At 41.3% G+C, this 27018-nt stretch overlaps 1 protein-coding gene across 2 annotated transcripts; it reads left to right on the forward strand.

Moving 5' to 3' along the window:
* The first annotated feature begins 1327 nt into the window (after positions 1–1327).
* LOC114108656 (prostaglandin F synthase 1-like) lies at positions 1328–16753 on the forward strand. 2 transcript variants are annotated; one of them, XM_027976788.3, is made up of 10 exons: positions 1328–1513; positions 2863–2990; positions 4899–5066; positions 5352–5468; positions 6699–6776; positions 7192–7314; positions 8116–8225; positions 9117–9282; positions 13525–13607; positions 15681–16753. In XM_027976788.3, exons 2-10 carry the CDS (start codon positions 2907–2909, stop codon positions 15721–15723), a joined length of 972 nt encoding a protein of 323 aa, XP_027832589.1. In that variant the 5' UTR covers positions 1328–1513; positions 2863–2906; the 3' UTR covers positions 15724–16753. The 2 variants fall into 2 exon arrangements, with proteins under 2 accessions (XP_027832589.1, XP_042085609.1); XM_042229675.2 differs by lacking the exon at positions 4899–5066.
* The last annotated feature ends 10265 nt before the right edge of the window (positions 16754–27018 follow it).

Below are 27018 nucleotides of genomic sequence, written 5' to 3' on the forward strand. Positions count from 1 at the left end.
CCCACGTATAAGGACTTTGCGATTACACCAGGGTGACCAGGTAATCCAGGAACATCCCCATCTTATGATTTTAATCACCTTTGCTAAGTAGTTCTCTGACCAGTTTCAGAACTTGTGCCCCCTCCAGTGGAAGCACAGAATCCTCACCACTGGACCACCAGGGAAGTCCCAGGTTCAGAAAATTTTAGCCATATTTTCATCAGATGCATTTTCTGCCCCTTTTCCTTCTCTTTCTGGAACCCCTATCATGTGAATGTTAGTATGTTCTATTCCCTAGTTAGACTAACATTCTTATTACTGTTCTGAATTCTGGTAAATTATTAATATCTATCTTATTAGCAGATTTTTTTCAGGTTTTTTTTTTTTTCATTGTTTCATTTGAAACAGATTTCTCTGTCTTCTCATTTTGTTTAACATCCTCTGTCTCTATGAAATTAGGTGAAAAAGTTACCTGTCCTGGTTTTTTTGGGCTGTCCTTGTGTGGCTGTGTCCCTGTGCAGTCTGTGTGCCTAGAGGCTTTGGGGCAGAGCTGGAGCTGAGGTGGGCAGGGTCACCCCTTCCCATGGCGTGCTGGCAACTGTCACCTCAGTGGGACGGGGAGGGGAAGACTAGAGCCAGAGCCCAGTGTGAGCAAAGGCTTCTCCTGTGCTCAGTGGCTGTCCCCACCCTACTGGGCCAGGCGGGTCCCAAGATGCTGGAGCAGAACTCTAAGGGTTGGGCCCACACTGGTTCCACCTCTTGTAAGTGTGCACCCCACTCCCCCACTCTGGCACCTTTGCCCCAGAGGGTGGCAAGCTGGAGGGAGGCATGCTGGAGCAGCTCCTGAGGTGGGCGGCCGTGCCTGTGTTGCAGCCTTGGCACACCGTCAGAGCCCCAGACCCTGCTCCTCGGGCCCGTCTGGCCTCCCTGCCCTGTCCAGATATGTGTGTGTTCCTGTGTGTGTGTGTGTGTGTTTGTGTGTGTGTGTGTGTGTTTGTGTGTGTTCATAATTGGCTACCTGAAACAGCAGGCAAATACTCTTGGTAGATCTTGTTCCCTGTCCTGACTGGCTTTCACTATTTGCCTGGCATTCTCCTTGTCCTTTCATCCCAACAGGAAAGCTAAGGGTGACTCAGTTCATTTCTGAGTCAGCGTCTTGCCTGGCCCATGGGTGGCTTTCTGAGTCCAGTGAACTTATGACTGTTTTTGAATGACTTATGGCTCCCAAATCCACACCCCAGTTCTACTCAGGGTTTTATCAATACATGGTCTAGTCTATGGCTCCACCCTTATTCTTTTGTCCTTGGCTCTGTGTGTATGTATGTATATATATATAGTTCCCCTGCAGCAGCAATAGCCATTCCAGCTGCTCTTCATTTTAAGCTTAGAGTTAAGTGGAACAGGCACCAGTCCCCAGGCAGCCCCCAAGTTGGTTGGAACATTGCACAGTTGGTTTTCTTTGATCACTCTGGATTGAGGGAAGCAACTGGGGGCTGATCAAGAGTGCACTGTCCCAGGCAGGAGGAGGGTACAGGTGAGTAATACACGATGAAATTTCCTACCATTCTGTTCTGGATTTTTCCTAATTGTGTGTTCACTTTGTTGCTGTAGATCTTTGAGTGTTTTCCAGAGATCTTACTAGGTTTTTCAGCTGCTTTCTCTTTCTTTTCTAGCCTTTCCAAGGGAGAATTCAGTCATCTTACTTCACCATTTTGCTGACATCACTATATATGTTAAATTTTATTTAACTTCACCACAGCCCCACGTATCAGTGCATCACAATTTCCCTTACTCTTTCCAAATTTGTTATAATTTATGTAGCTTATGCAGGAGACTCGGGTTTGATCCCTGGGTCAGGAAGATCCCCTGGTGAAGGAAATAGCAAACTACTCCAGAATTTTTACCTGGAAAATCCCATGGCTGGAGGAGCCTGGTGGGCTACACCCCATGGGTCGCAAAGAGTCGGACACAACTGAGCGACTAACATACATGTAGTTTCTTGCATTTTCTTTTATGAATAATGTTCAACAAGTTAGTAAATTATGTAAAGTATGTATCAGTTACATTATGAAAGTACTCTGGGTGTGTGCTAAGCTGTTTTAGTCCCATCCGACTCTTTGCAACCCCATGGACTGCAGCCCGCCAGACTCCTCTGTTCATGGGATTCCCCAGGCAAGAATACTGGAGTGGGTTGCCATGCCCTCCTTCAGGGGATCTTTCCAACCCAGGGATTGAACCCAGTGATTGAAACTGTACATCTCCTGCATTGGCAGCCAGGTTCTTTACCACTAGGGCCACCTGGAAAGCAAGCATACTGTAAAAGTTATATAACTAAGTACAACGTTCTCTTTGCACACTGCACATGGTATCCTAAAGCTATTAATAATTAACCTCTAATAAATACTTTTCCAAAATGTCTGGTTTAGGTATCCTGTTCAGGATTTCACCACAGTCAGGTCTGTAAAGCAAAATAATTTTGCTGGTGGGAAATGTAAAAAGGAAAATTTACTTTCACTTGAAGTTTTGATTCTTCATTAAGGGATAACATTTTCAAAAATGCTGTTATCACTTTACATTTTGTGATATGTGTATGTGTGCTGTTTGTACTGTAAGACAATTGTCTCAGTTTATGTTTGAGATTGGGCCTATAATAGAAAATATAAAAAACTGGAGTGTGGAAATTTCTAGTTTAACTAATGGTCATTAATTGCTCAGCCAATCTCACTTTATATAAAACTTTAGGTTATACTGATAAAAAAATCAAACAAGTTAACTCTCTGACTCCACGGGCATTAGTTTAATCACACTTCTCCTGCAATGCATCTGCTAACAATGGACAGTGCAGATGGGGTGTTACCTTCTTGTTATTTATAACCTCTGAAGGCAGAAGAAAAAATCAATCTGCTTACTCAGAGGAACAACAGGCAATGGATCCCAAAAGCCAGAAGGTGAAGCTTAATGATGGCCACTTCATTCCTGTCCTGGGATTTGGAACCTACGCACCTCCAGAGGTAACAGTAGTGGTTTGGGGTTGAGATATAAATAGTAGTGGATGTGACATGAGCGAAAGGGACTTGGGTTGTCAAGCACTGAGCTCCTGTGTGACTCTGGGAGGGTGACGTGGTTCCACTAACCAGGTTAGAACCATGCCCTGTGAAAGGAGAAAGAGCATCGAATCTCCACTCTGCATCAGGGTCTGAAGCTGTGCTCACCTGCAGATTACTCTGGGTTTCCTTCCAATTTCCATCTCTTTCCCAGCTTGGCAGAAGAGGTGAGACTTGGCTGTGGAGAACACTTACGGTCAGCTGCTTTGCTTTAAGGATGATTGCAATGGTGGGGCTTCTCTGTAGATTTTATTATTTCAAGAACTCTTTCCTCCTTCCAAAAAGATATGACCCAGAAAACTTTTTAGGTGGAAGGTCCTGAAGATGAGGTGACAGAAAAATAATGGGAGAAAATTGTTTTTCTACTGTGGGCTGCCTGGTAGGTGCCAGGGCAGAAAAACTTCAGCTGTGTTTTGCCCTGTGCTTCTGTTTCTGCTTGGAAACTTCTGATGGGAACTATAGTATCATTTGAGGTGATAATATGCAATCTTACAGGCCAGGTTTTGTAATGCATCTTTGTGTTGTGCTTTTATTTAAATATTGTTTTCAGTGCTGGGGTATAAGAGAGGAGCTAGTGGACAAGTCTATGCTGTAAGCCAGAAAATTTGCTATCCATCTTGTGTTTATAGTATGTAGTTGTGACAATGGACTGGTCCTTAAACGTTGAGCCTCATGTTTTTCATCTATAAAACCGATGGAACTAATTAGATGCATTTGGAGACAGAAGACAGTACTTTGTAGTACAAATTGGTGTGAGGGGAGGGAAGAGTCCAGGCTGTTACTGAAGCTCACTGGGTTCATTCCCTGGTAAACACACAAATGGCTGAGCATTTAAGAAAATCCAGGACTAACTCTAACAGAGAGAAGCTACACCAACTATCTACTTCCTTGAAACAGGAATGAGTCTGAATCACATAAAAAGAAATGGAATATTATTCAATATGAAAAATGAAATTAATCCCATCATTTCAAACCACACAGATGAACTAACTTTAAGCTAAGTGTAATAAGCCATAAATAGACAGTTACTGTATGATCTCCTTACAGGTGGAATCTAAAACAGTGGAACTCATAGGAGAAAGAGTAGGGTATTGTGACCAGAAGCTGGGGACAAGTCTAGGAAAAAGGAAAAGATGTTGGTCAATAGTACAGACTTTCAGTACTAAAATGAATGTCTGAACACTTGATGTATAGCACGGTGATTATAATTAAAGACAATGGGCTATATCTTGAGATTTTGTAGAAACTAGACCTTAAATTTTCTTACAAACATGCTGTAAATTTAAGTATGTGAGGTGATGGATCTGTTGCCTAGGTTGATTGTGGTAATCATTAGCAATGTATACTTATATGAAAACATCACTTTATTCAATATATATGCTTTTTATTTGTATTCTGTGTGGCTTCATTGGTAGACAGAAGTCTTAGAAGCTTTCACATGATTCTTGATGCTCTTACCAGGGATTTTACACCTTTGTTGATTTTGCCTCAAACATCTCACAGTATAAATCTTATCCATGACTACAACTTTATGCTGAGTTCTTTGGGTCTTCCAGCAAACCACTGAACCTGGAGGTTGTCTTGGGGTCCTCTGAGGCCTGTGATCAACCACTGGCCATCTGGGATTGAAGTGTTCCTTGATACCCATTTAATCTCTGGCCGGGAACATTCAGAGAAACTATCATGAATTCATCACAACACTTGCAGAATGAACCATAAACACAAAGAAATGTTGATTCTTAGGAAGATCAATCTTGTGCCTTAGCAATCTCTTGATCATGTAGATATTAAACTTCTACGTTATTGCTTATGTAGGCTGCTAAGAGGGAAGCTCTGGAAATCACCAAATTTGCTATCGAGGTTGGGTTCCGCCATATTGACTGTGCTCATGTGTACCAAAATGAAGAGCAAGTTGGCCAGGCCATTCGAAGCAAGATCGCAGATGGCACTGTGAAGAGAGAAGACATATTCTACACCTCAAAGGTGCTGTGTGTTGAGTGTGTATAGATGTGTGCAAGTGATTTTGCCCAGGTGACAGTTATATAATAGGATCATTTTTCGGTGAATAATTGTTTGGTGAACTATTCTTACATACATTCCTGAAGTATTAGAGTTCCCTCATGGTTCAGTGGTTAAGAGTTGGTGCTTTAATGCCATGAGCCCAGATGTATCCTTGGTCAAGGTAGTAATATCCCACAAGCCAAGTGGTAAGGAAAAAAAGTTGCCTAAAGTGTTATTAATACAACTTTCATTCTTTAACCTCTGCAGCTTTGGTTAACTTCCCTTCGACCAGAGTTGGTCCGACCAGCCTTGGAAAAATCACTGAAAAATCTTCAACTGGACTATGTTGATCTCTATATTATTCATATTCCAGTGGCTCTGAAGGTTAGAACTTTCTGCGCTCACATCATTTTGTATCTTGTGTTAGAATGTGCATCAACTTGCTTGGATGGTTGGATAAAGATTTTTCTTAGTAGATTGAAGGGATGATTACACTAGAGTAGAATCCCCCAAATAATCTTTTGTGATCATCTTTTTACTGAGTTTCTTTGAATCCCTTACAAGACTCCCAGGGAAAGGTATTAAATAATCTGAGTTTTTCTGCCTGAAGAGCTTGAGAAATAAGCCAGTTCTGCACACAGTCCTGGTTATGACTCCTGAGTCTCTGGGGATTTCATGAACCAAGAGTTTGGTGCAGCCGTGGTGAGCATGACACTGCCTTACATTGAACATGATGAGTTTATCTTGTCTTTCATCCTTTTAAGTTGAGCAGATTTGGTAGTGCTCCCTCTGGGTGCGTCTAAACCTCATACCTTTATAGGGACTTGGAAGACCTTGCCTACACTCTTGCCTGTCTTCAGGATGATGTTTGTAAATTGCACTTAGCCAATATGAACAGTTTACTTAGAATTCTTGATTTCAAGTTGTAGAAATCAACTCAAGTCTTCTGATGCAAAATCGCTTAGTGGACTATGTGGATGGCAAGTCCCAGTCACAGACATATTTTAAGAGTTTCAGTACTCTTCAGAAACGTCTCCTAATTTCTATCCCTTATCATGGCTTTGCTCATGGTATGCTGTATGTTTACTGAACATTTTCCATTGGTGGCAAATATGGCCTTGGGGCTGTTCAAGGCTCATGGTCATGAATTTGAGAGCTTGTCTGGATCTTCCACATTCCATATCCACCTAACTTGAGCCTTGCTTGTTCATATGCCTGCCCTATGGCATCTGATCCTCAGAGGGAAAAGAAAGTGATTGCAATATTTATGCTGGAAATAAAGCCCATATAACTTACTACCAGTTCTAGATCAAGAGAGGCATTTCAAAATAGACAAGTACAAGGAACAGACAAAATTCACAGAAATCACTGTGAGTCACTTTTAGGACCTAGAAAAATTATATTTCTTCTGACATATATTAAGTATAAGAAATTAGAATAAGCCTTCATCCTAAAGACACTGCTTACAACTCCACAAACAAATCACTTTGCAGATATTAGCATCTAGAAAGTTTAAACCTATCTCATGGATGTTTAATTCCTGATGCCTTTCACCCTGGACAAGTGTTGGGAAATTATTTTGTAACATCTCTAAAACACCTGCTTCTGTTCCAGCCAGGGGAGGAATTATTTCCAAAAGATGAAAATGGAAAACTGATATTTGACTCAGTGGATCTCTGTCTTACATGGGAGGTGAGTCCAGGGAGGAGAGAATCAGGGGAGGAGCCAGGAGAGGGGGAACCTCCTTCATTTCTTCCACCTGTGAGAATGGGCTGTGGCCCATCAGACTCAGCAGTTCATGAATCTAAGGGTTGTGATGTTGAGGTTGTGGGGAGAAAACTGTTGCTGAAAAGTTCACAGAGAAGAACAAGGGAGGAGAATATGGGACAGTGCAGACAGGTATCTCTTTCCTTCCATGTGATATGTCTTCTCCAGGGTTTTTTTCTAAGGAGGAGACAGTAATTCTTCCTGTGTCATGACTTTCCCCACTTTTTTCTTCTTGATAATCAATGCTAATTCTTGATGGATGACAGTGATTACCGATGTTTCTCAGCATTTATTCTTGCTCTATCATTGCATGTAATTGTTCACCACCCCTCCCTCCCAGGCCCTGGAGAAGTGTAAGGATGCAGGGCTGACCAAGTCCATCGGGGTGTCCAACTTCAACCACAAGCAGCTGGAGAAGATCCTGAACAAGCCAGGGCTCAAGTACAAGCCCGTCTGCAACCAGGTGAGCAGCTTGGCTCCTCTCCCTCCTGCTCTTCACAACCTCCTTCTTGCACTGGAGCCTGATGTCTGTCTTTCCTCCCCTCCTGTTCATCCGACCTTTGTGGACAGAAGATTCTAGAGTGCAGAGCCTCTGTCTGGATAGTGTGAATAGAACCCAGAATGGTATCCTTGTCTGATAAATTTGGGTGGAAAAGGTGGGGAAAGCTTCTAGGTAAACTATGGGTAGAACCCAGAGGCATTTTTCTGAGATGAAATCATGACCACAAATTGGATGGAAAACTGCCTTGTAGCAAACCGTGTATAGGAAGGAAAACCATGAAAAGATGGAATGGGAAGTAAATAAATAAGACAAATCATGTAGGACTGGCTAAAGAAATTGTGTGGAGTTTTGACGGCTAAATCCTTAGTCTTGGGGGTCTCATCCTGTATGGGCCTTCAACAGGGAGCACAATACAAAAAAATGTGCTGGGGATGATGAAAACTGTCTAGGTTAGAGGGTGAAATTAAATGTTCATGGTAATATTAACAGTAGATAAAATATTTACTCTGAAACGTTTACTCAGATGTAGAGCCCATATTTTGATTACTCAATCTTGGGCTTGTTCTCCCATCCATTTCCATCATAAAATTAACTATATAAACACACTTTTCTCTATTTCACTCTTGCTGTTGATATTTCAATTTTTCAGTTAGTGTTACAGTTTTTCCCTCAGCATTTTTTTTTAACCTTTTAATCTTTCTCTGTCCTGTTACTATTACCTTTGCATATAATCTGACACTCTTCTCTTTGGGCATTCTACAGGTGGAATGTCACCCTTATCTCAATCAGAGCAAACTGTTGGATTTCTGCAAGTCACATGGTATCATTCTTGTTGCCTTTGGTGCTCTGGGATCCCAACGTGTAAAAGAATGGTACTGAATCCTATTGAAGAAAACTGGAATTTCCCCTGAAATTCAATTTTTGATGAAATAGTTTACATTGTACAGTGCTCAGATAGCTCTCATAGGCGGGGGGCGGGGAGGGGGAGAGCGGGAAGGGATGGAATGAATTCTTCTCTTTTATCATCCCATCACCCAGGCTGTTTTTCCGCATTAAATTAGCTTGTCTACTCATCAGTAATAAATGTCTGCATTAAAATCTACATATAGTCCCCCAGTTGAGACCAGAGACACAGCATTATGTCATGATTTACTTATTTATTAACCAAGGAAAACATTTCTAAAAACAGATGTTCCAAGCCTCTTACCTTATGTCTAAAATTAGGATAATAATATGTATCTCATAGATCAATCATGTTAGAAAAAATTCGATGAACCATGTTTGTAAACATCTATAGTAGAATAATGATGAAATAAATGTCTCTTATTTTGAGACTTCTCAATTAGTACCTTAGAAAAGTGAAATTTAAAAATGATCCCTGTTTTTTTTTTTCTTCTTCTGTTTCTCTATTCATGCTCTTGATAATAGAAGAAAAACAACCTCTCAGATTTAAAGAACAATCCGTGAGTTTGGCAGTCCTGGTCTCAACTCAATAATGCATCTGAATCACCTGCAGAGCCCTGTAAACACAGAATGGGAGGTTACACAGTTGAGGTCCTGATTCAGTTTGTCTTCAGCTAAGGCATGGAATTTGTATTTCTTACAAGATCCCAAGTGATGCTGATGCTGTTGGTCCATGGACCACACTTTGAGAAGCCCTGTCTACAGTGGACCTTCTTGGTCTGTTTGAGAAGCTGAGACAAATGAGAAGACAAGTGAGCTCATTTGTCTCAGCTCCTCATCAATTCTGAATTTCCTTCCAGGGTGAACCTGAACCACCCCGTTCTCTTGGAGGACCCAGTTCTTTGTGCCATTGCCCAAAAGCACAAGCAAACCCCAGCTCTGGTTGCCCTTCGCTACCAGATACAACGTGGGGTTGTGGTTCTGACCAAGAGTTTCAACAAGAAGCGGGTCAAAGAGAACATACAGGTGATGATGAGTGGGGCCATGGGCAGAGGGCTTCTAGGGAATATCCTTCATGAGGGGCATTCTGTGTCCATCTCTCAAGACTTTCCTTGAGTCAAAATGAGTTACCTGCTCTTTCCCATGCATGAAAGGCTTGTGTGTATTCCTGGGGGTTTTCTCCACCTGATGTGACAACAGGAGAGTTAGCATGGCTGGAGAGGGTTATGGTTGGACAGAAAACAGAGATTTTTAACTCCAGTGCTATGTCTCCAATTTATTCTGTCACATTGTACAAATGATATCTTATTGTCTTTGTTCTCAATTGATGAAATTGCATTATGTGATTTTTTTAGACCTTTTTGTGTGTTTTAACAAAATACTACAGCCTGAGTGACTGATAAAAAAGTGAAATTTGTTTCTCACAGTTCTGAAGCTGGAGGTCTGAGGTCAGGGTGCCCGTGTGGTCAAGTGAGGGCCCCCCTCCAGGTCACAGGCTTCTCCTTGTACCTTAACATGGTGGAGGGGGCCACAGAGCTGTCCCAAGTCTCTTATATTATATGATATTGAAAAAATCTCATTCATGAGGGCTCCACAATCATGTCCTAATCACCTCTCAAAAACTCCTTTTCTAGCACCATCAAGATGTGAATTTTGGGGCACACATTTATGGCAGTGATATTTAACTTCCTTTTAAAAATTAAATTAATTGATTTATTTTAATTGGAGGCTAGTTACTTTACAATACTGTGGTGGTTTTTGCCATACATTGACATGAATCAGCCATGGGTGTACATGTGTACCCCATCCTGAACCCCCCTCCCACATCTCTCCCCATCCCATTCCTCAGGGTCACCCCAGTGCACCAGCCCCGAGCACCCTGTCTTATGCATTGAACCTGGACTGGCGATCGATTTCACTTATGATAATATACATGTTTCAATGCTATTCTCTCAAATCATCCCATCCTCACATTCTCCCACAGAGCCCAAAAGACTGTTCTTTACATCTGTGTCACTTTTGCGCTCTCACATATACAGTCATCATTACCATCTATATAAATTCCATATGTATGCATTAGTATACTGTATTGGTGTTTTTCTTTATGGTTTACTTCAGTGTGTATAATAGGCTCTAGTTTCACCCACCTCATTGTAAATGATTCAAATGCATTCTTTTTAATGGCTGAGTAATATTCCATTGTGTATATGTACCACAGCTTTCTTATCTGTTCTCTGCTGATGGACATCTAGGTTGCTTCTATGTTCTAGCTATTGTAAACAGTGCTTCAGTGAACATTGGGGTACACATGTCTATTTCAATTCTGGTTTCCTTGGTGTGTATGCCCAGCAGTGGGATTGCTGGGTCATATGGCAGTTCTGTTTCTGTTTTTTTAAAGAATCTCCACACTGTTCTCCATAGTGGCTGTACTAGTTTTCATTCCCACCAACAGTGTATGAGGAGTCCCTTTTTTCCACAACTTCTCCAGCCTATGTGGTTTGTAGACTTTTGGATAGCAGCCATTCTGACTGGCATGAAATGGTACCTCATTGTGGTTTTGATTTGCACTCTGATAATGAGTGATGTTGAGCATCATTCTATGTGTTTGTTAGCCATTTGTCTGTCTTTGGAGAAATGTCTGTTTAGTTCTTTGGCCCATTTTTTTGATTGGGTCGTTCATTTTTCTGGAATTGAGCTGCAGGATTTGCTTGTATATTTTTGAGATTAGTTCTTTGTCAGTTGCTTCATTTGCTATTATTTTCTCCCATTCTGAAGGCTGTCTTTTCACCTTGCTTATAGTTTCCTTTGTTAATTTTAATTAGGTCCCATTCATTTATTTTTGCTTTTATTTCCAATATTCTGGGAGGTGGGTCATAGAGGATCCTGCTGTGATTTATGTAAGAGAGAATCCCTTGGACTACAAGGAGATCCAACCAGTCTATTCTAAAGGAGATCAGTCCTGGGTGTTCATTGAAAGGACTGATGCTAAAGCTGAAACTCCAATACGTTGGCTACCTGATACGAAGAGTTGACTCATTGGGAAAAACTCTGATGCTGGGAGGGATTGGGGCAGGAGGAGAAGGGGATGACAGAAGATGAGATGGCTGGATGGCATCACCCACTTGGTGGATGTGAGTTTGAGTGAACTCCAGGAGCTGGTGATGGACAGGGAGGCCTGGCGTGCTGCAATTCACGGGGTCGCAAATAGTCAGACATGACTGAGTGACTGAACTGAACTGAGACTGTGACAACTATCTCAGCACAGCCCTATGATCCCAAGCCAGTCAATCAGTTTTGTTACTCAGTCATGTCTGACTCTTTGCAACCCCATGCACCGCAGCATGCCAGGCTTCCTGTCCACTGCCAACTCCTGGAGTTTACTCAAATTCATGTCCATCGAGTTGGTGATGCCATCCAACCATCTTATCCTCTGTTCTCCCCTTCTCCTCCTGCCTTCAGTCTTTCCCAGCATCAGGGTCTTATCCAATGAGTCAGCTCTTTCCATCAGGTGGCCAAAGTATTGGAGTTTTAGCTTCAGCATCAGTCCTTCCAAAGAATGTTCAGGAATTATTTCCTTTACAATTGACTGGTTTTATCTCCTTGCAGTCCAAGGGACTCTCAAGAGTCATTTCCAACACCACAGTTCAAAGCATCAGTTCTTTGGCACTCAGCTTTCTTTATAGTCCAACTCTCACATCCATACATGACTACTGAAAAAACCATAGCTTTGACTAGATGGACCTTTATCAGAAAAGTGACGTCTCTGCTTTTTAATATGCTGTCTAGGTTTGTCATCGGAGAAGGCAATGGCACCCCACTCCAGTACTCTTGCCTGGAAAATCACGTGGATGGAGGAGCCTGGAAGGCTGCAGTCCATGGGGTTGCTAAGAGTCAGACATGGCTGAGCAACTTCACTTTCACTTTTCACTTTCATGCATTGGAGAAGGAAATGGCAACCCACTCCAGTGTTCTTGCCTGGAGAATCCCAGGGACAGTGGAGCCTGATGGGCTGCCATCTATGGGGTCACACAGAGTCGGACATGATTGAAGCGACATAGCAGCAGCAGAGGGTTTGTCATAGCTTTTCTTCCAAGGAGCAAGTGTCTTTTAATTTCCCAATTATGATCCTAAGCTAGGGAGTAGGAAAAAAATCCTCTTCATTTCTAGACTCAGAACTAACTCACCATTTCTTCTGACAAATTTCACTGCCCAATGCAAGTTATGGTTCAGGCCAAGTCAAGGGTCAATTATATGGTCCCCTGAAAAATTGTTTTTGTGTTTGCATTCAAATTTGGCTCTGAAATACACCTGGAACTGATTTTGTAACATGATATAAAATGATTACCTATATATATTTTTTATTTAAATGGAAATCTAAGTGTCCACATTTTCCACCGATTTTCACTACTAACTCTGTTATATATCAAATGTTCATAAATACATTTCTGGCCTCTCCCTTATATTTAACTATTCAGTTTTCTGTACTGTGTTAGAAAAGTATGAAATAAGTGTTGCTTCTCAGAATGGTATATTCTGCTTCTTTAAGGCTATCTTGACTGCTCTTGACTAGCTATTTCTAATTTCAAACAGTGTCACTTTATTGAATTCCACAAAATAATACGTGTTTAAGGCTTTGGTTCATGTTGCACTGAAACACTACATCACTTTGGAGAAAATGAATTTCTTGATAAAACTGAGCTTTCTGTTTCAAAATTATGATATGAATTTTTAATTATTTAGGTGTTCTCGAATGTCTAAAACACTTTTCATAGCTTTCTCCACAAAGGCATATACATAAAGTTTTTTAGATTCAATTATAGGTAATGAGTATGTTTGATATCAGATTCTTGAATAGGCTTTCATGGAGGAGTCTCCTTCTGACACTGCTTCAGCTGAATGCTGTCACCCTTAGGGCATGTTGAGGAGAGTTAATCAGTCTAATGTTAGCTCAGGTTCAGTATCGAGTCAGGAGTGTCCAACCACTGTACTTGGTAAAAGATTTTGATTTGTTTGTTTTTTCAAGTGATTCACTTAGAAAGACAAGGGACTGATGCATTGTAACATTTGTGAGATGGACAGAGAAGGAGAAGGTATGGGAAGGAGAGGTGAGAACTCAGCAGAGGCTCCCAGCCTTGTTCACCTGGAAGCTGAAGACAGACATGGCTTCCCTGTCCCCTCTTCTTGTCTCCATCCAGTGGGAAAGTCCTCCAGTCCCCAGGGGATGCCAGTTCTTGGGGGGATTTAACATGATTTTTTCCTTTCTTCCAGGTGTTTGACTTTGAACTGAGTCCAGAAGACATGAAAGCAATTGATGGCCTCAACAGAAATAGGAGATACTATGAATTTTTACCGTAAGTGACTTGCATGTTTCACACATATGTTATTTTCTGTAGCAGGCAGTTCAGTAGGGGAACTAAGCTTTTTAAAGCTTAATTCTTGGAAGACAGTCCTGATTTCCAGCATAGGAGTAAACCAGGGGCTTCCTGCAGACCTCACACCAGAGCTTTCCCCTAGGGCTTCATCTCGGACCAACCAAAATGTGATTCGAGCCCAGAACAGAGTATCAATAAAATCCCGAGTTCAAACATAGTGAATTCACTACTTTGTGCCCTTGATCCCTGTGCCTGGTGTACCTCCTCTCAGGGCTGAGAGACTCAGGAAACAGAGGGCACAGTGTCTGCAGCCCAGTGTTCATTCAAGGACTTGTGAACATGTTTCATCTTTAATTCTTTTTACATCAGGAAAATAATTATATTAATAATAACTATATAATAATGACTCCATCATGCATTACATTCTTGTTTTGTTGTTTTTGTTTAATCTCTAAGTCCTGTATGACTCTCTGCCATCCCATGCGCTATAGCCCAATAGGCTCCTCTGTTCTTGGGATTTCCTTGGCAATAATACTGGAGTGGATTGCCATTTCCTTCTCCAGTGGATCTTGTGATCCTAGGGATCAAACCCAGGTCTCCTGCTTGGCAGGTGGATCCTTAACACTGAGCCACCTGGGAAGAAGGCATTCGTATTACACCTAACAAAATTACAAAATGTATTGTTGATATTTTTTGTGAAGATGGGCCCATGAAATCCAACGTACATCTGTGCTACGAAGTCACAGGGGGCCTGCTTCCACTGTGTCCCCTAAGTGTCTGGTGGATTTTCTCCCTAATGGGCATTTTTTCTCCAAACCATCATCCATTTCTTTCAAATTGATCTCCCCATTGGCCTTTTTTTCCCTGTTACAACTCCCACATCTTCACCCTTGTTATCTCACAAAGCTGAATTACCAGTAGATCATGAGCTTAACTGACCCTCCAGTGAGTGACTGCTGTGTCCTTAGCAGGACAAACCCAGGTAAGATCATCTGGGTCTTCTGCTTTCTTGAGTAAAGACTCACGCCTGTGTTGTATCTGTTCTTCAGTGATCCATCCACTGTGGGGTCCCTACTTCCCGTACTTTGACTTAGTCACTAACATGGGATTCCAGCTGCCTAATTACTGCAGGAGGATGTCAAGACTGAAGAGACAGATGACTGATCAAACAGGGAGAAGCTGGAAGGGAGTTTAGAGAGAAGGGAATACAAATTATTGGTAAAATGAAGCCTTTGTTTCCAATGAAGGATCTCAAAACTCTCCCTATTGCTTGTAAAGCTGTATCATGCTTCTGAGAAAAGCCATGATAAAAGAAAAAATGTGGAAGGTTATTTTTCTGTACTTAGGGGCTCTTAAGTATAATTCTATGTTCTTCTTCATAGGCTGTGAATGCCTAGACTTACTCCTCTTTGTGGGCTTGGGTCAACAGCACAGCTCCTGGCACTTGGAATTGCTCAGAGTGCACTTTTTAATGAACTGAAAAGGACAAATTCAGAAAGAAAAGTAAAAAGGCCAAAAAAAGGAAAACAGAAGTAATACTAATACAATTGTTTTAATACACTATAAATTAAAAAAGGAATATTCTGACTTTGAGCTGTGCGATTATTCAGGTGCTTGTGGCAGCTCTTCAGTAGATGACAAGTTCCAGGCACTCTGTGTTTTTGGAGTGGTCATTTGCTTACCCATACACCATGGGTGTATGAAAAAGGGCAACTAATTTGTTCACTGTGCACCTTTTCATCATCTAGGGGCAGAAGTTTCACCTGCGTCTGAAATGACTGTTACAGTTACTGCCTGATCTTGTGGTCTCTTATAAATTGTAATGAGTCAAACTACCTGTCACTGTGGAGTGAATGTCACATGTGGATGTTGGGACTGGATGTGCAGGTGCCGTGTGCACATGGAGCAGGCACCTGCATGTGTGCTTGTTGGGGGAGAAGGAGGGACGTGTGTGTAGATTTGGAGTTTTAGCCCATCCTGACCGCATCATAGAGTAATGCTCTATGACAACATGACTGATTTAATAAATGAATCCTCCTCCTTCTCTTTCAGTGGTGTTGGTCACCCTGAGTATCCATTCTCTGAAGAATATTGACTCTCAACTCTCACTGAGATTCTTTGAGAATTTCTTGCATCTAGGGTGGTGAAGATTTTTGTACTTGGTGGAGGTACTTAAATGAAGTGTCTGTGCTGGGAGCCAGCGTGAGGAATCCCGTCCATGGCAAAGGTCATGAGGAAGTTGGCCTGACAATACGCAAAGGCGTGATCAAGCCTCAGGGGTCCCCCTGGAGATTCTCGAGCATCTACCCCTGAAACCAAAATCTGTCTGTTATACTACAGTCTTCTGACATTAACAGGGGCTATCCCCGACCACCTTTCTCTGGACAATTAACTTAGAGCTCCAGATAATAATCTCCTGCATATAAAAGGAGTGTCTCAGGTCAAACCTCTCTGCTGGCAGACTAGCTTGTGTGACAGGATTATCCACACTCTTGCTACTATGTACATGATTGTTTACAATCTCTCAACCATAAACAGCACAGAGGGTCTGGAGTGTTTTGAAAGTCTTAGTTAGCATAGGGTTTTTCTAAAGATAAAAATCATGTTGGTGAAGTGTTTCATTACTGAGTTAATGATTGCTGCCAGGCCTCCATATCCTTAGGCACCTGGGAGTATGTTAATCAATGTAATTGGAATGTAGAAAAAGAAATATAGTAGTTTTGATGTTAGCAATACTAGACTTTTGAGTTAATGAATTTTCTCTTTGTTATAGATCACTGTACTCCTCTTTCTTTGTTATAAATCATTGTGTCCTTGCTATGTAAGAATGTAACTTTATCAGTGTCTTAAGACTAAGTAATCTTAAGGGAAAACAAGTTTTCTGATCGACTAACCTTTATCAATAGAAAGAAAGGTGGGGCCATAAAATGTTAATCGATCTCCAGAAGATATTGTAAACAAACGTAAGACCCTTGTAAGAACAAAGATATGCTGAGAACACTGTCTTTAGATAAGGGTCGGAGCAGCTGACCCTGGGTGACTCTGTTTCTTACATTTATCTCTGTGTACAACTAAAAGTATAAAAGTGAACCTGGAAAATAAAGAAATGGACCAATTCCTGGAAAGACTGGTTTCCCGCGTGTGGTCTTTTCTTGTTCTCTTCTTTTCTGGCTGAATTCCCATCTGGAGCGTGAAGGCTCGCCAAGCCTACTAATTTTGCCTGGGCTTCTAAGATCTGAACGGGGAGGCACTTTGTGCCTCCACTCCTTTGGGAGACTGGGAAGACGCCTGTGGCCTACGTAGGTGGTGTAAACTCTTGTCTCGGAGTTTTATTGGTTCTCTGCGTAAACCAAGGTATTCAGCCTCTTTTCTCCACTAATTTTCCTACTACACGATTCTTTCCTAATCTCTCTTTATATCTCTAATTAAATAGTTCTTTTCTAGATGCTGACTCAGTCCCCACTTCGAATTCCCTGGATCCACCGGTACTGGACCCCAGCATGTCTGAACTTTGGAAAGCTTGCCTTTCTCTTTTAAAAAATAAAAAGTTCATGAAACAATAAAGACTTCAAGTAAGAACTCTTGTTTCTGATCATTAAAATAATACCTCCAAATTATAGAAAATTTGGAAAATAGAAGGGACCAGATAGAAAATAAAGATCAGTTGTGTTTACCCATTAAAAATACTTGCCTTTGGTACATTTACTTTGTGATTTTCCTAGATAAATATGTGCATTTGTTTACTTACAAAGACAAATAAACTTTAATTGATAGGTTGTATACTTCTTTTGAAACTTAGCATACATATCTTGGTAAGCTAAAAGAATGATTAAAAAAAATCAGGTGTTGTATTTTGCTTCCTGTAAAGCAGCACATTTTACTCATTTACTCATTTTACTCATTACTCTGCCCCTGCTTAGCATTTTGATGAATCCTTACATATTTTGAGTTCGTTCACTGGTCATTCAGCAAAACTTTATTGAACATTCTTTAGAAAGACATTGTTTCATCAACAAATGTCAATAAGTGAGGTAAATTCTTGAGTCGTTAGTCTCATGGAGAATGAGACTGTGAATGATATCAGGAGAATTCAGCTGTTAGAAATGGGTGTGTCTGTTGAGATAGTTCTACATAACATCTTGCATTTCTGTACAACTATTCGGCAGAGACGCCAACTACCCTTGATCCCATACAACTTTTCATTTCTACAAAATAGCCTTGAAGATAGAGACAGTGATTCCTGCATTTCTCTGGAACAGAAAATGCTTATTCCAGGAAGGAAGAGTGTTCATGGAACATTTTAGGGCCAGCAAGTTGGCTGATGTGGGTGGAGTTTAGTGAGGTGGGGAGACAGGAGCTGAAGACAAGTCAGAGAGCCGGTGGGGCAGGGGGTCCTTGTCACATAGGCTTTTAAAGGACTTTACTGTGAGGGAAATGGAGAAGGATACTTCCAGAACACTGCTCCTTGGGCCCCTCTCTGATAGCTGATGGCCACCCTGGCCTGTCCAGACGTGCTGCCTGTCTGAGCCGACTCTGCCAGCTGCCTACACTGCCCACTCTGCCCAGCATGGGTGGCCCTCTCCCTGGGGGGAGTAAACTGGATCCAGAGGCACTGAAGTGGTGTCTGTGGGCCGGGGAGCACACAGGCTGCCCAGTAAACTGGCCAAGTCCTGGACAACATCTGGCTGCCTCCTCAGCCTGTTCCAGGAGCAGGAGCAGGTGCATGTCTCAGGAGAGGAGTCAGGTTCCCCGGCCTCCTGTGGGTCCCCATGGGTTCACAGCAGCTGCGGGGCTGTGACCTCCCGGGGTCATCTCAGGGCTGCGGTGCCCAGTATGTGGTGTGCCCGGGTCTCTCCAGGGAGGACCTCCGAGCCCCTGTTTCTCCTCGTCTGGGGGCACTTCTGTGGCCTAGTCCTGATCTGACGGCTTCTCTTCCTTTCTCATCCAGCTCCATGGGGATGGTTCTATCCAGCCTTGGTATGGAGGAGTCTTCCTGCTTGTGTCGTGTGTTTTCAGGAGGTGGGACCGCCTAATGTGCCTCTGGGGGAGGTGAGCTCAGCGTCCTCTTGCCCACCTGGAGCTCCTCCCCAGGACAGTGTGTGATACTCACTGTGCACTAAGTGTGGCTCCTGTGATTGTTCAGGAAGAGTCGATGCCGATTTCTTTTCTTCCTTACATGGATCAGGCTTTTCTGGTAGGGCAGTGGTAAAGAATCTGCCTGACAGTGCAGGAGATACAGGTTGCATCCCTGACCCAGGAAGATCCACTGGAAAAGGAAATGGCGGCCCACTCCAGTATTCTTGCCTGGAGAATACCATGGACAGAGAAACCTGTGGGGTCCATGGTGTCACAATGAGAGGTCTTGACTTAGCGCCTAAACATTAACAAAAAAAGTTTCATGGCTCATGTTTCCTCTCTTTTTTCCTCTTTGTCTCTTTTTTTCAGCTTTGCTGTTTCAGCTTTCTTTATTGTATGCCTTTTCTCTCTCTCCCTCTGTGTGTTCATGACTGGATACTTGGACAAGAACAGGACACCCACTGTTTGCAGGTTCATACCACATCTTGATTGTCCTTCACTAGCTGACGTGGCAGGTGCCTGGTCCTGGGATCAGCCCAACAGGAAACAAAGGGAAACTCAGTTCATTTCTGAGTCAACAAATTACCTGGCCCATGAGTGGCTTTCTGATTTTGGGAAATTTATGATTGTTTTTGAATGCCTTCAGTTCAGTTCAGTTCAGTCACTCAGTCGTGTCCAACTCTTTGCGACCCCATGAATCGCAGCACACCAGGCCTCGCTGTCCATCACCAACTCCTGGAGTTCACTCAAACTCATGTCCATGAAGTTGGTGATGCCATCCAGCCACCTCATCCTCTGTTGTCCCCTTTTCCTTCTGCCCCCAATACCTCCCAGCATCAGAGTCTTTTCCAATGAGTCAATTCGCCGCATGAGGTGGCCAAAGTACTGGAGTTTCAGCTTTGGCATCAGTCCTTCCAAAGAAATCCCAGGGCTGATCTCCTTTAGAATGGACTGGTTGGATCTCCTTGCAGTCCAAGGGACTCTCAAGAGTCTTCTCCAACACCACAGTTCAAAAGCATCAATTCTTCGGTGCTCAGCCTTCTTCACAGTCCAACTCTCACATCCATACATGACCACAGGAAAAACCATAGCCTTGACTAGACGGACCTTGGTAGGCAAAGTAATGTCTCTGCTTTTGAATATGTTATCTAGGTTGGTCATAACTTTTCTTACAAGGAGTAAGCATCTTTTATTTTTTATTTTTATTTATTTTTTTTTTTAGTTTTTTATTTTTTAAATTTTAAAATCTTTAATTCTTACATGCATTCCCAAACATGAACCCCCCTCCCACCTCCCTCCCCATAACATCTTTCTGGGTCATCCCCATGCACCAGCCCCAAGCATGCTGCATCCTCCATCAGACATAGACTGGCGATTCAATTCACATGATAGTATACATGTTAGAATGTCATTCTCCCAAATCATCCCACCCTCTCCCTCTCCCTCTGAGTCCAAAAGTCCGTTGTACACATCTGTGTCTCTTTCCCTGTCTTGCATACAGGGTCGTCATTGCCATCTTCCTAAATTCCATATATATGTGTTAGTATACTGTATTGGTGTTTTTCTTTCTGGCTTACTTCACTCTGTATAATTGGCTCCAGTTTCATCCATCTCATCAGAACTGATTCAAATGAATTCTTTTTAATGGCTGAGTAATACTCCATTGTGTATATGTACCACAGCTTTCTTATCCATTCATCTGCTGATGGACATCTAGGTTGTTTCCATGTCCTGGCTATTATAAACAGTGCTGCGATGAACATTGGGGTACATGTGTCTCTTTCAATTCTGGTTTCCTCGGTGTGTATGCCCAGCAGTGGGATTGCTGGGTCATAAGGTAGTTCTATTTGCAATCTTTTAAGGAATCTCCACGCTGTTCTCCATAGTGGCTGTACTAGTTTGCATTCCCACCAACAGTGTAGGAGGGTTCCCTTTTCTCCACACCCTCTCCAGCATTTATTGCTTGCAGATTTTTGGATCGCAGCCATTCTGACTGGTGTGAAGTGGTACCTCATTGTGGTTTTGATTTGCATTTCTCTAATAATGAGTGATGTTGAGCATCTTTTCATGCGTTTGTTAGCCATCCGTATGTCTTCTTTGGAGAAATGTCTATTTAGTTCTTTGGCCCATTTTTTGATTGGGTCATTTATTTTTCTGGAATTGAGCTGCATAAGTTGCTTGTATATTTTTGAGATGAGTTGTTTGTCAGTTGCTTCATTTGCTATTATTTTCTCCCATTCCGAAGGCTGTCTTTTCACCTTGCTTATATTTTCCTTTGTTGTGCAGAAGCTTTTAAGTTTAACTAGGTCCATTCATTTATTTTTGCTTTTATTTCCAGAATTCTGGGAGGTGGATCATAGAGGATCCTGCTGTGATTTATGTCTGAGAGTGTTTTGCCTATGTTCTCCTCTAGGAGTTTTATAGTTTCTGATCTTACATTTAGATCTTTAATCCATTTTGAGTTTATTTTTGTGTGCGGTGTAAGAAAGTGATCTAGTTTCATTCTTTTACAAGTGGTTGACCAGTTTTCCCAGCACCACTTGTTAAAGAGGTTGTCTTTACTCCATTGTATATTCTTGCCTCCTTTGTCAAAGATATGCTGTCCATATGTGTGTGGATTTATCTCTGGGCTTTCTATTTTGTTCCATTGATCTATATGTCTGTCTTTGTGCCAGTACCATACTGTCTTGATGACTGTGGCTTTGTAGTAGAGCCTGAAGTCAGGCAAGTTGATTCCTCCAGTTCCATTCTTCTTTCTCAAGATTGCTTTGGCTATTCGAAGTTTTTTGTATTTCCATACAAATCTTGAAATTATTTGTTCTAGTTCTGTGAAAATGTGGCTGGTAGCTTGATAGGGATTGCATTGAATTTGTAAATTGCTTTGGGTAGTATACTCATTTTCACTATATTGATTCTTCCGATCCATGAACATGGTATATTTCTCCATCTATTAGTGTCCTCTTTGATTTCTTTCATCAGTGTTTTATAGTTTTCTATATAAAGGTCTTTAGTTTCTTTAGGTAGATATATTCCCAAGTATTTTATTCTTTTCGTTGCAATGGTGAATGGAATTGTTTCCTTAATTTCTTTTTCTACTTTCTCATTATTTGTGTATAGGAATGCAAGGGATTTCTGTGTGTTGATTTTATATCCTGCAACTTTACTATATTCATTGATGAGCTCTAGTAATTTTCTGGTGGAGTCTTTAGGGTTTTCCATGTAGAGGATCATGTCATCTGCAAACAGTGAGAGTTTTACTTCTTCTTTTCCAATTTGGATTCCTTTTATTTCTTTTTCTGCTCTGATTGCTGTGGCCAAAACTTCCAAGGCGAAACACCCCAAGACACATATTAATCAAATTAACAAAGATCAAACACAAAGAACAAATATTAAAAGCAGAAAGGGAAAAACAACAAATAACACACAAGGGGATTCCCATAAGGATAACAGCTGATCTGTCAATAGAAACTCTTCAGGCCAGGAGAGAATGGCAAGACATACTTAAAGTGATGAAAGACAATAACCTACAGCCCAGATTACTGTACCCAGCAAGGATCTCATTCAAATATGAAGGAGAAATCAAAAGCTTTACAGACAAGCAAAAGCTGAGAGAATTCAGCACCACCAAACCAGCTCTCCAACAAATTCTAAAGGATATCCTCTAGACAGGAAACACGAAAAGGGTGTAAAAACCCGAACCCAAAACAATAAAGTAAATGGCAACGGGATCATACTTATCAATAATTACCTTAAACGTAAATGGGTTGAACGCCCCAACCAAAAGACAAAGACTGGCAGAATGGATACAAAAACAAGACCCCTCTATATGCTGCTTACAAGAGACCCACCTCAAAACAAGGGACACATACAGACTGAAAGTGAAGGGCTGGAAAAAGATATACCACGCGAATAGAGACCAAAAGAAAGCGGGAGTGGCAATACTCATATCCGATAAAATAGACTTTAAAACAAAGGCTGTGAAAAGAGACAAAGAAGGCCACTACATAATGATCAAAGGAACAATCCAAGAAGAAGACATAACAATTATAAATATATATGCACCCAATATAGGAGCACCACAATATGTAAGACAAATGCTAACAAGTATGAAAGGGGAAATCAACAATAACACAATAATAGTGGGAGACTTTAATACCCCACTCACACCTATGGACAGATCAACTAAACAGAAAATTAACAAACAAACGCAAACTTTAAATGATACATTAGATCAGTTAGACCTAATTGATATCTATAGGACATTTCACCCCAAAACAATGAATTTCACCTTTTTTCAAGTGCTCATGGAACCTTCTCCAGGATAGATCACATCCTGGGCCATAAATCTAAACTTGATAAATTCAAAAAATCGAAATCATTCCAAGCATCTTTTCTGACCATAATGCATTAAGATTAGATCTCAATTACAGGAGAAAAACTATTAAAAATTCCAACATATGGAGGTTGAACAACACACTTCTGAATAACCAACAAATCACAGAAGAAATCAAAAAGAAATCAAAATATGCATAGAAACGAATGAAAATGAAAACACAACAACCCAAAACCTGTGGGACACTATAAAAGCAGTTCTAAGAGGAAAGTTCATAGCAATACAGGCATACCTCAAGAAACAAGAAAAAGTCAAATAAACAACCTAACTCTACAACTAAAGCAACTAGAAAAGGAAGAGTTGGAGAACCCCAGAGTTAGTAGAAGGAAAGAAATCTTAAAAATTAGGGCAGAAATAAATGCAAAAGAAACAAAAGAGACCATAGCAAAAATCAACAAAGCCAAAAGCTGGTTCTTTGAAAGGATAAATAAAATTGACAAACCATTAGCCAGACTCATCAAGAAGCAAAGAGAGAAAAATCAAATCAATAAAATTAGAAATGAAAATGGAGAGATCACAACAGACAACACAGAAATACAAAGGATCATAAGAGACTACTATCAGCAGTTGTATGCCAATAAAATGGACAACGTGGAAGAAATGGACAAATTCTTAGAAAAGTACAATTTTCCAAAACTGAACCAGGAAGAAATAGAAAATCTTAACAGACCCATCACAAGCACGGAAATTGATACTGTAATCAGAAATCTTCCAGCAAACAAAAGCCCAGGTCCAGATGGCTTCACAGCTGAATTCTACCAAAATTTAGAGAAGAGCTAACACCTATCCTCCTCAAACTCTTCCAGAAAATTGCAGAGGAAGGTAAACTTCCAAATTCATTCTATGAGGCCACCATCACCCTAATACCAAAACCTGACAAAGATGTCACAAAAAAAGAAAACTACAGGCCAATATCTCTGATGAACATAGATGCAAAAATCCTCAACAAAATTCTAGCAATCAGAATCCAACAACACATTAAAAAGATCATACACCATGACCAAGTGGGCTTTATCCCAGGGATGCAAGGATTCTTCAATATCTGCAAATCAATCAATGTAATTCACCACATTAACAAATTGAAAAATAAAAACCATATGATTATCTCAATAGATGCAGAGAAGGCCTTTGACAAAATTCAACATCCATTTATGATAAAAACTCTCCAGAAAGCAGGAATAGAAGGAACATACCTCAACATAATAAAAGCTATCTATGACAAACCCACAGCAAACATTATCCTCAATGGTGAAAATTGAAAGCATTTCCCCTAAAGTCAGGAACAAGACAAGGGTGTCCACTTTCACCGCTACTATTCAACATAGTTCTGTAAGCGTCTTTTAATTTCATGGCAGCAATCACCATGTGCAGTGATTTTGGAGCCCCCCCCCAAGTAAATTCTGACACTGCTTCCACTGTTTCCCCATGTATTTGCCATGAAGTGATGGGACCGGATGCCATGATCTTCGTTTTCTCAATGTTGAGCTTTAAGCCAACTTTTTCACTCTCTTTTTTCACTCTCATCAAGAGGCTTTTGAGTTCCTCTTAACTTTCTGCCATAAGGGTGGTGTCATCTGCATATCTGAGGTTATTGATATTTCTCCTGGCAATCTTGATTCCAGCTTGTGCTTCTTCCAGCCCAGCGTTTCTCATGATGTACTCTGCATAGAAGTTAAATAAGCAGGGTGACAATATACAAGCAGCCTTGACGTACTCCTTATCCTATTTGGAACCAGTCTGTTGATCCATGTCCAGTTCTAACTGTTGCTTCCTGACCTGCATACAGATTTCTCAAGAGGCAGGTCAGGTGGTCTGGTATTCCCACCTCTTTCAGAATTTTCCACAGTTTATTGTGATCCACACAGTCAAAGGCTTTGGCATAGTCAATAAAGCAGAAATAGATAATTTTCTGGAACTCTCTTGCTTTTTCCATGATCCAGTGGGTGTTGGCAATTTGATCTCTGGTTCCTTTTCTAAAACCAGCTTGAACATCAGGAAGTGCACGGTTCAGATATTGCTGAAGCCTGGCTTGGAGAATTTTGAGCACTACTTTACTAGCATGTGAGATGAGTGCAATTGTGCAGTAGTTTGAGCATTCTTTGGCATTGCCTTTCTTTGGGATTGGAATGAAAACTGACCTTTTCCAGTCCTGTGGCCACTGCTGAGTTTTCCAAATTTGCTGGCATATTGATTGCAGCACTTTCACAGCATCATCTTTCAGAATTTAAAATAGCTCTACTGGAGTTCCATCACCTCTACTAGCTTTGTTCATAGTCGTGCTTTCTAAGGCCGATTTGACTTCACATTCCAGGATGTCTGGCTCTAGATGAGTGATCACACCATCGTGATAATCCGGGTAGTGAAGATCTTTTTTTGTACAGTTCTTCCATGTATTCTTGTCACCTCTTCTTAATATCTTATGCTTCTGTTAGGTCCATACCATGGCTGTCCTTTATTGAGCCCATCTTTACATGAAATGTTCCCTTGGTATCCCTAATTTTCTTGAAGAGATCTCTAGTCTTTCCCATTCTGTTGTTTTCCTCTATTTCTTTGCATTGATCACTGAAGAAGGCTTTCTTATCTCTTCTTGCTATTCTTTGAAACTCTGCATCCAGATGCTTTTATCTTTCCTTTTCTCCTTTGCTTTTTGCTTCTCTTCTTTTCACAGCTATTTGTAAGGCCTCCCCAGACAGCCATTTTGCTTTTTTGCATTTCTTTCCCAAGGGGATGATCTTGATCCCTGTCTCCTGTACAATGTCATGAACCTCATTCCATAGTTCATCAGGCACTCTATCTATCAGATCTGGGCCCTTAAATCTATTTCTCACTTCCACCGTATAATCATAAGGAATTTGATTTAGGTCATACCTGGATAGTCTAGCGGTTTTCCCTACTTTCTTCAATTTAAGTCTGAATTTGGCAATAAGGAGTTCATGATCTGAGACACAGTCAGCTCCTGGTCTTGTTTTTGTTGACTGTTTAGAGCTTCTCCATCTTTGGCTGCAAAGAATATAATCAATCTGATTTCAGTGTTGAGGATCTGGTGATGTCCATGTGTAGAGTCTTCTCTTGTGTTGTTGGAAGTGTGTGTTTGCTATGACCAGTGCATTTTCTTGGCAAAACTCTACTAGTCTTTGCCCTGCTTCATTCCACATTCCAAGGCCAAATTTGCGTGTTACTTCAGGTGTTTCTTGCCTTCCTACTTTTGCATTCCAGTCCCCTATAATGAAAAGGACACCTTTTTGGGTGTTAGTTCTAAAAGATCTTGTAGGTCTTCATAGAACTGTTCAACTTCAGCTCCTTCAGTATTACTGGTTGGGGCATAGACTTGGATTACTGTGATATTGAATGGTTTGCCTTGGAAACAAACAGATCATTCTGTCGTTTTTGAGATTGCATCCAAGTACTGCATTTCAGACTGTTTTGTTGACCATGATGGCTACTCCATTTCTTCTGAGAGATTCCTGCCCGCAGTAGTAGATATAATGGTCATCTGAGTTAAATTCACCTATTCCATTCCTTTTTAGTTCGCTCATTCTTAGAATGTCAATGTTCACTCTTGCCATCTCTTGTTTGACCACTTCCAATTTGCCTTGATTCATGGACCTGACGTTCCAGGTTCCTATGCAATGTTGCTCTTTACAGCATCGGACCTTGCTTCTATCACCATTCACATCCACAACTGTGTATTGTTTTTGATTTGGCTCCATCCCTTCATTCTTTCTGGAATTATTTCTCCACTGATCTCGTCCAAGTTAAGGAGCAGCGGCTGCACTTTGCTGGAGCAGCCTTGAAGTGATAGCCCACGCCCAAGGTAACAGAAACCCAGGTAGGATGGTAGCCGTTGCAAGAGGGCATCAGAGGGCAGACACACTGAAACCATACTCACAGAAAACTAGTCAATCTAATCACACTAGGACC

The sequence above is a fragment of the Ovis aries genome, chromosome 13 (assembly GCF_016772045.2).
Source record: "Ovis aries strain OAR_USU_Benz2616 breed Rambouillet chromosome 13, ARS-UI_Ramb_v3.0, whole genome shotgun sequence".
NCBI lineage: Eukaryota > Metazoa > Chordata > Mammalia > Artiodactyla > Bovidae > Ovis > Ovis aries.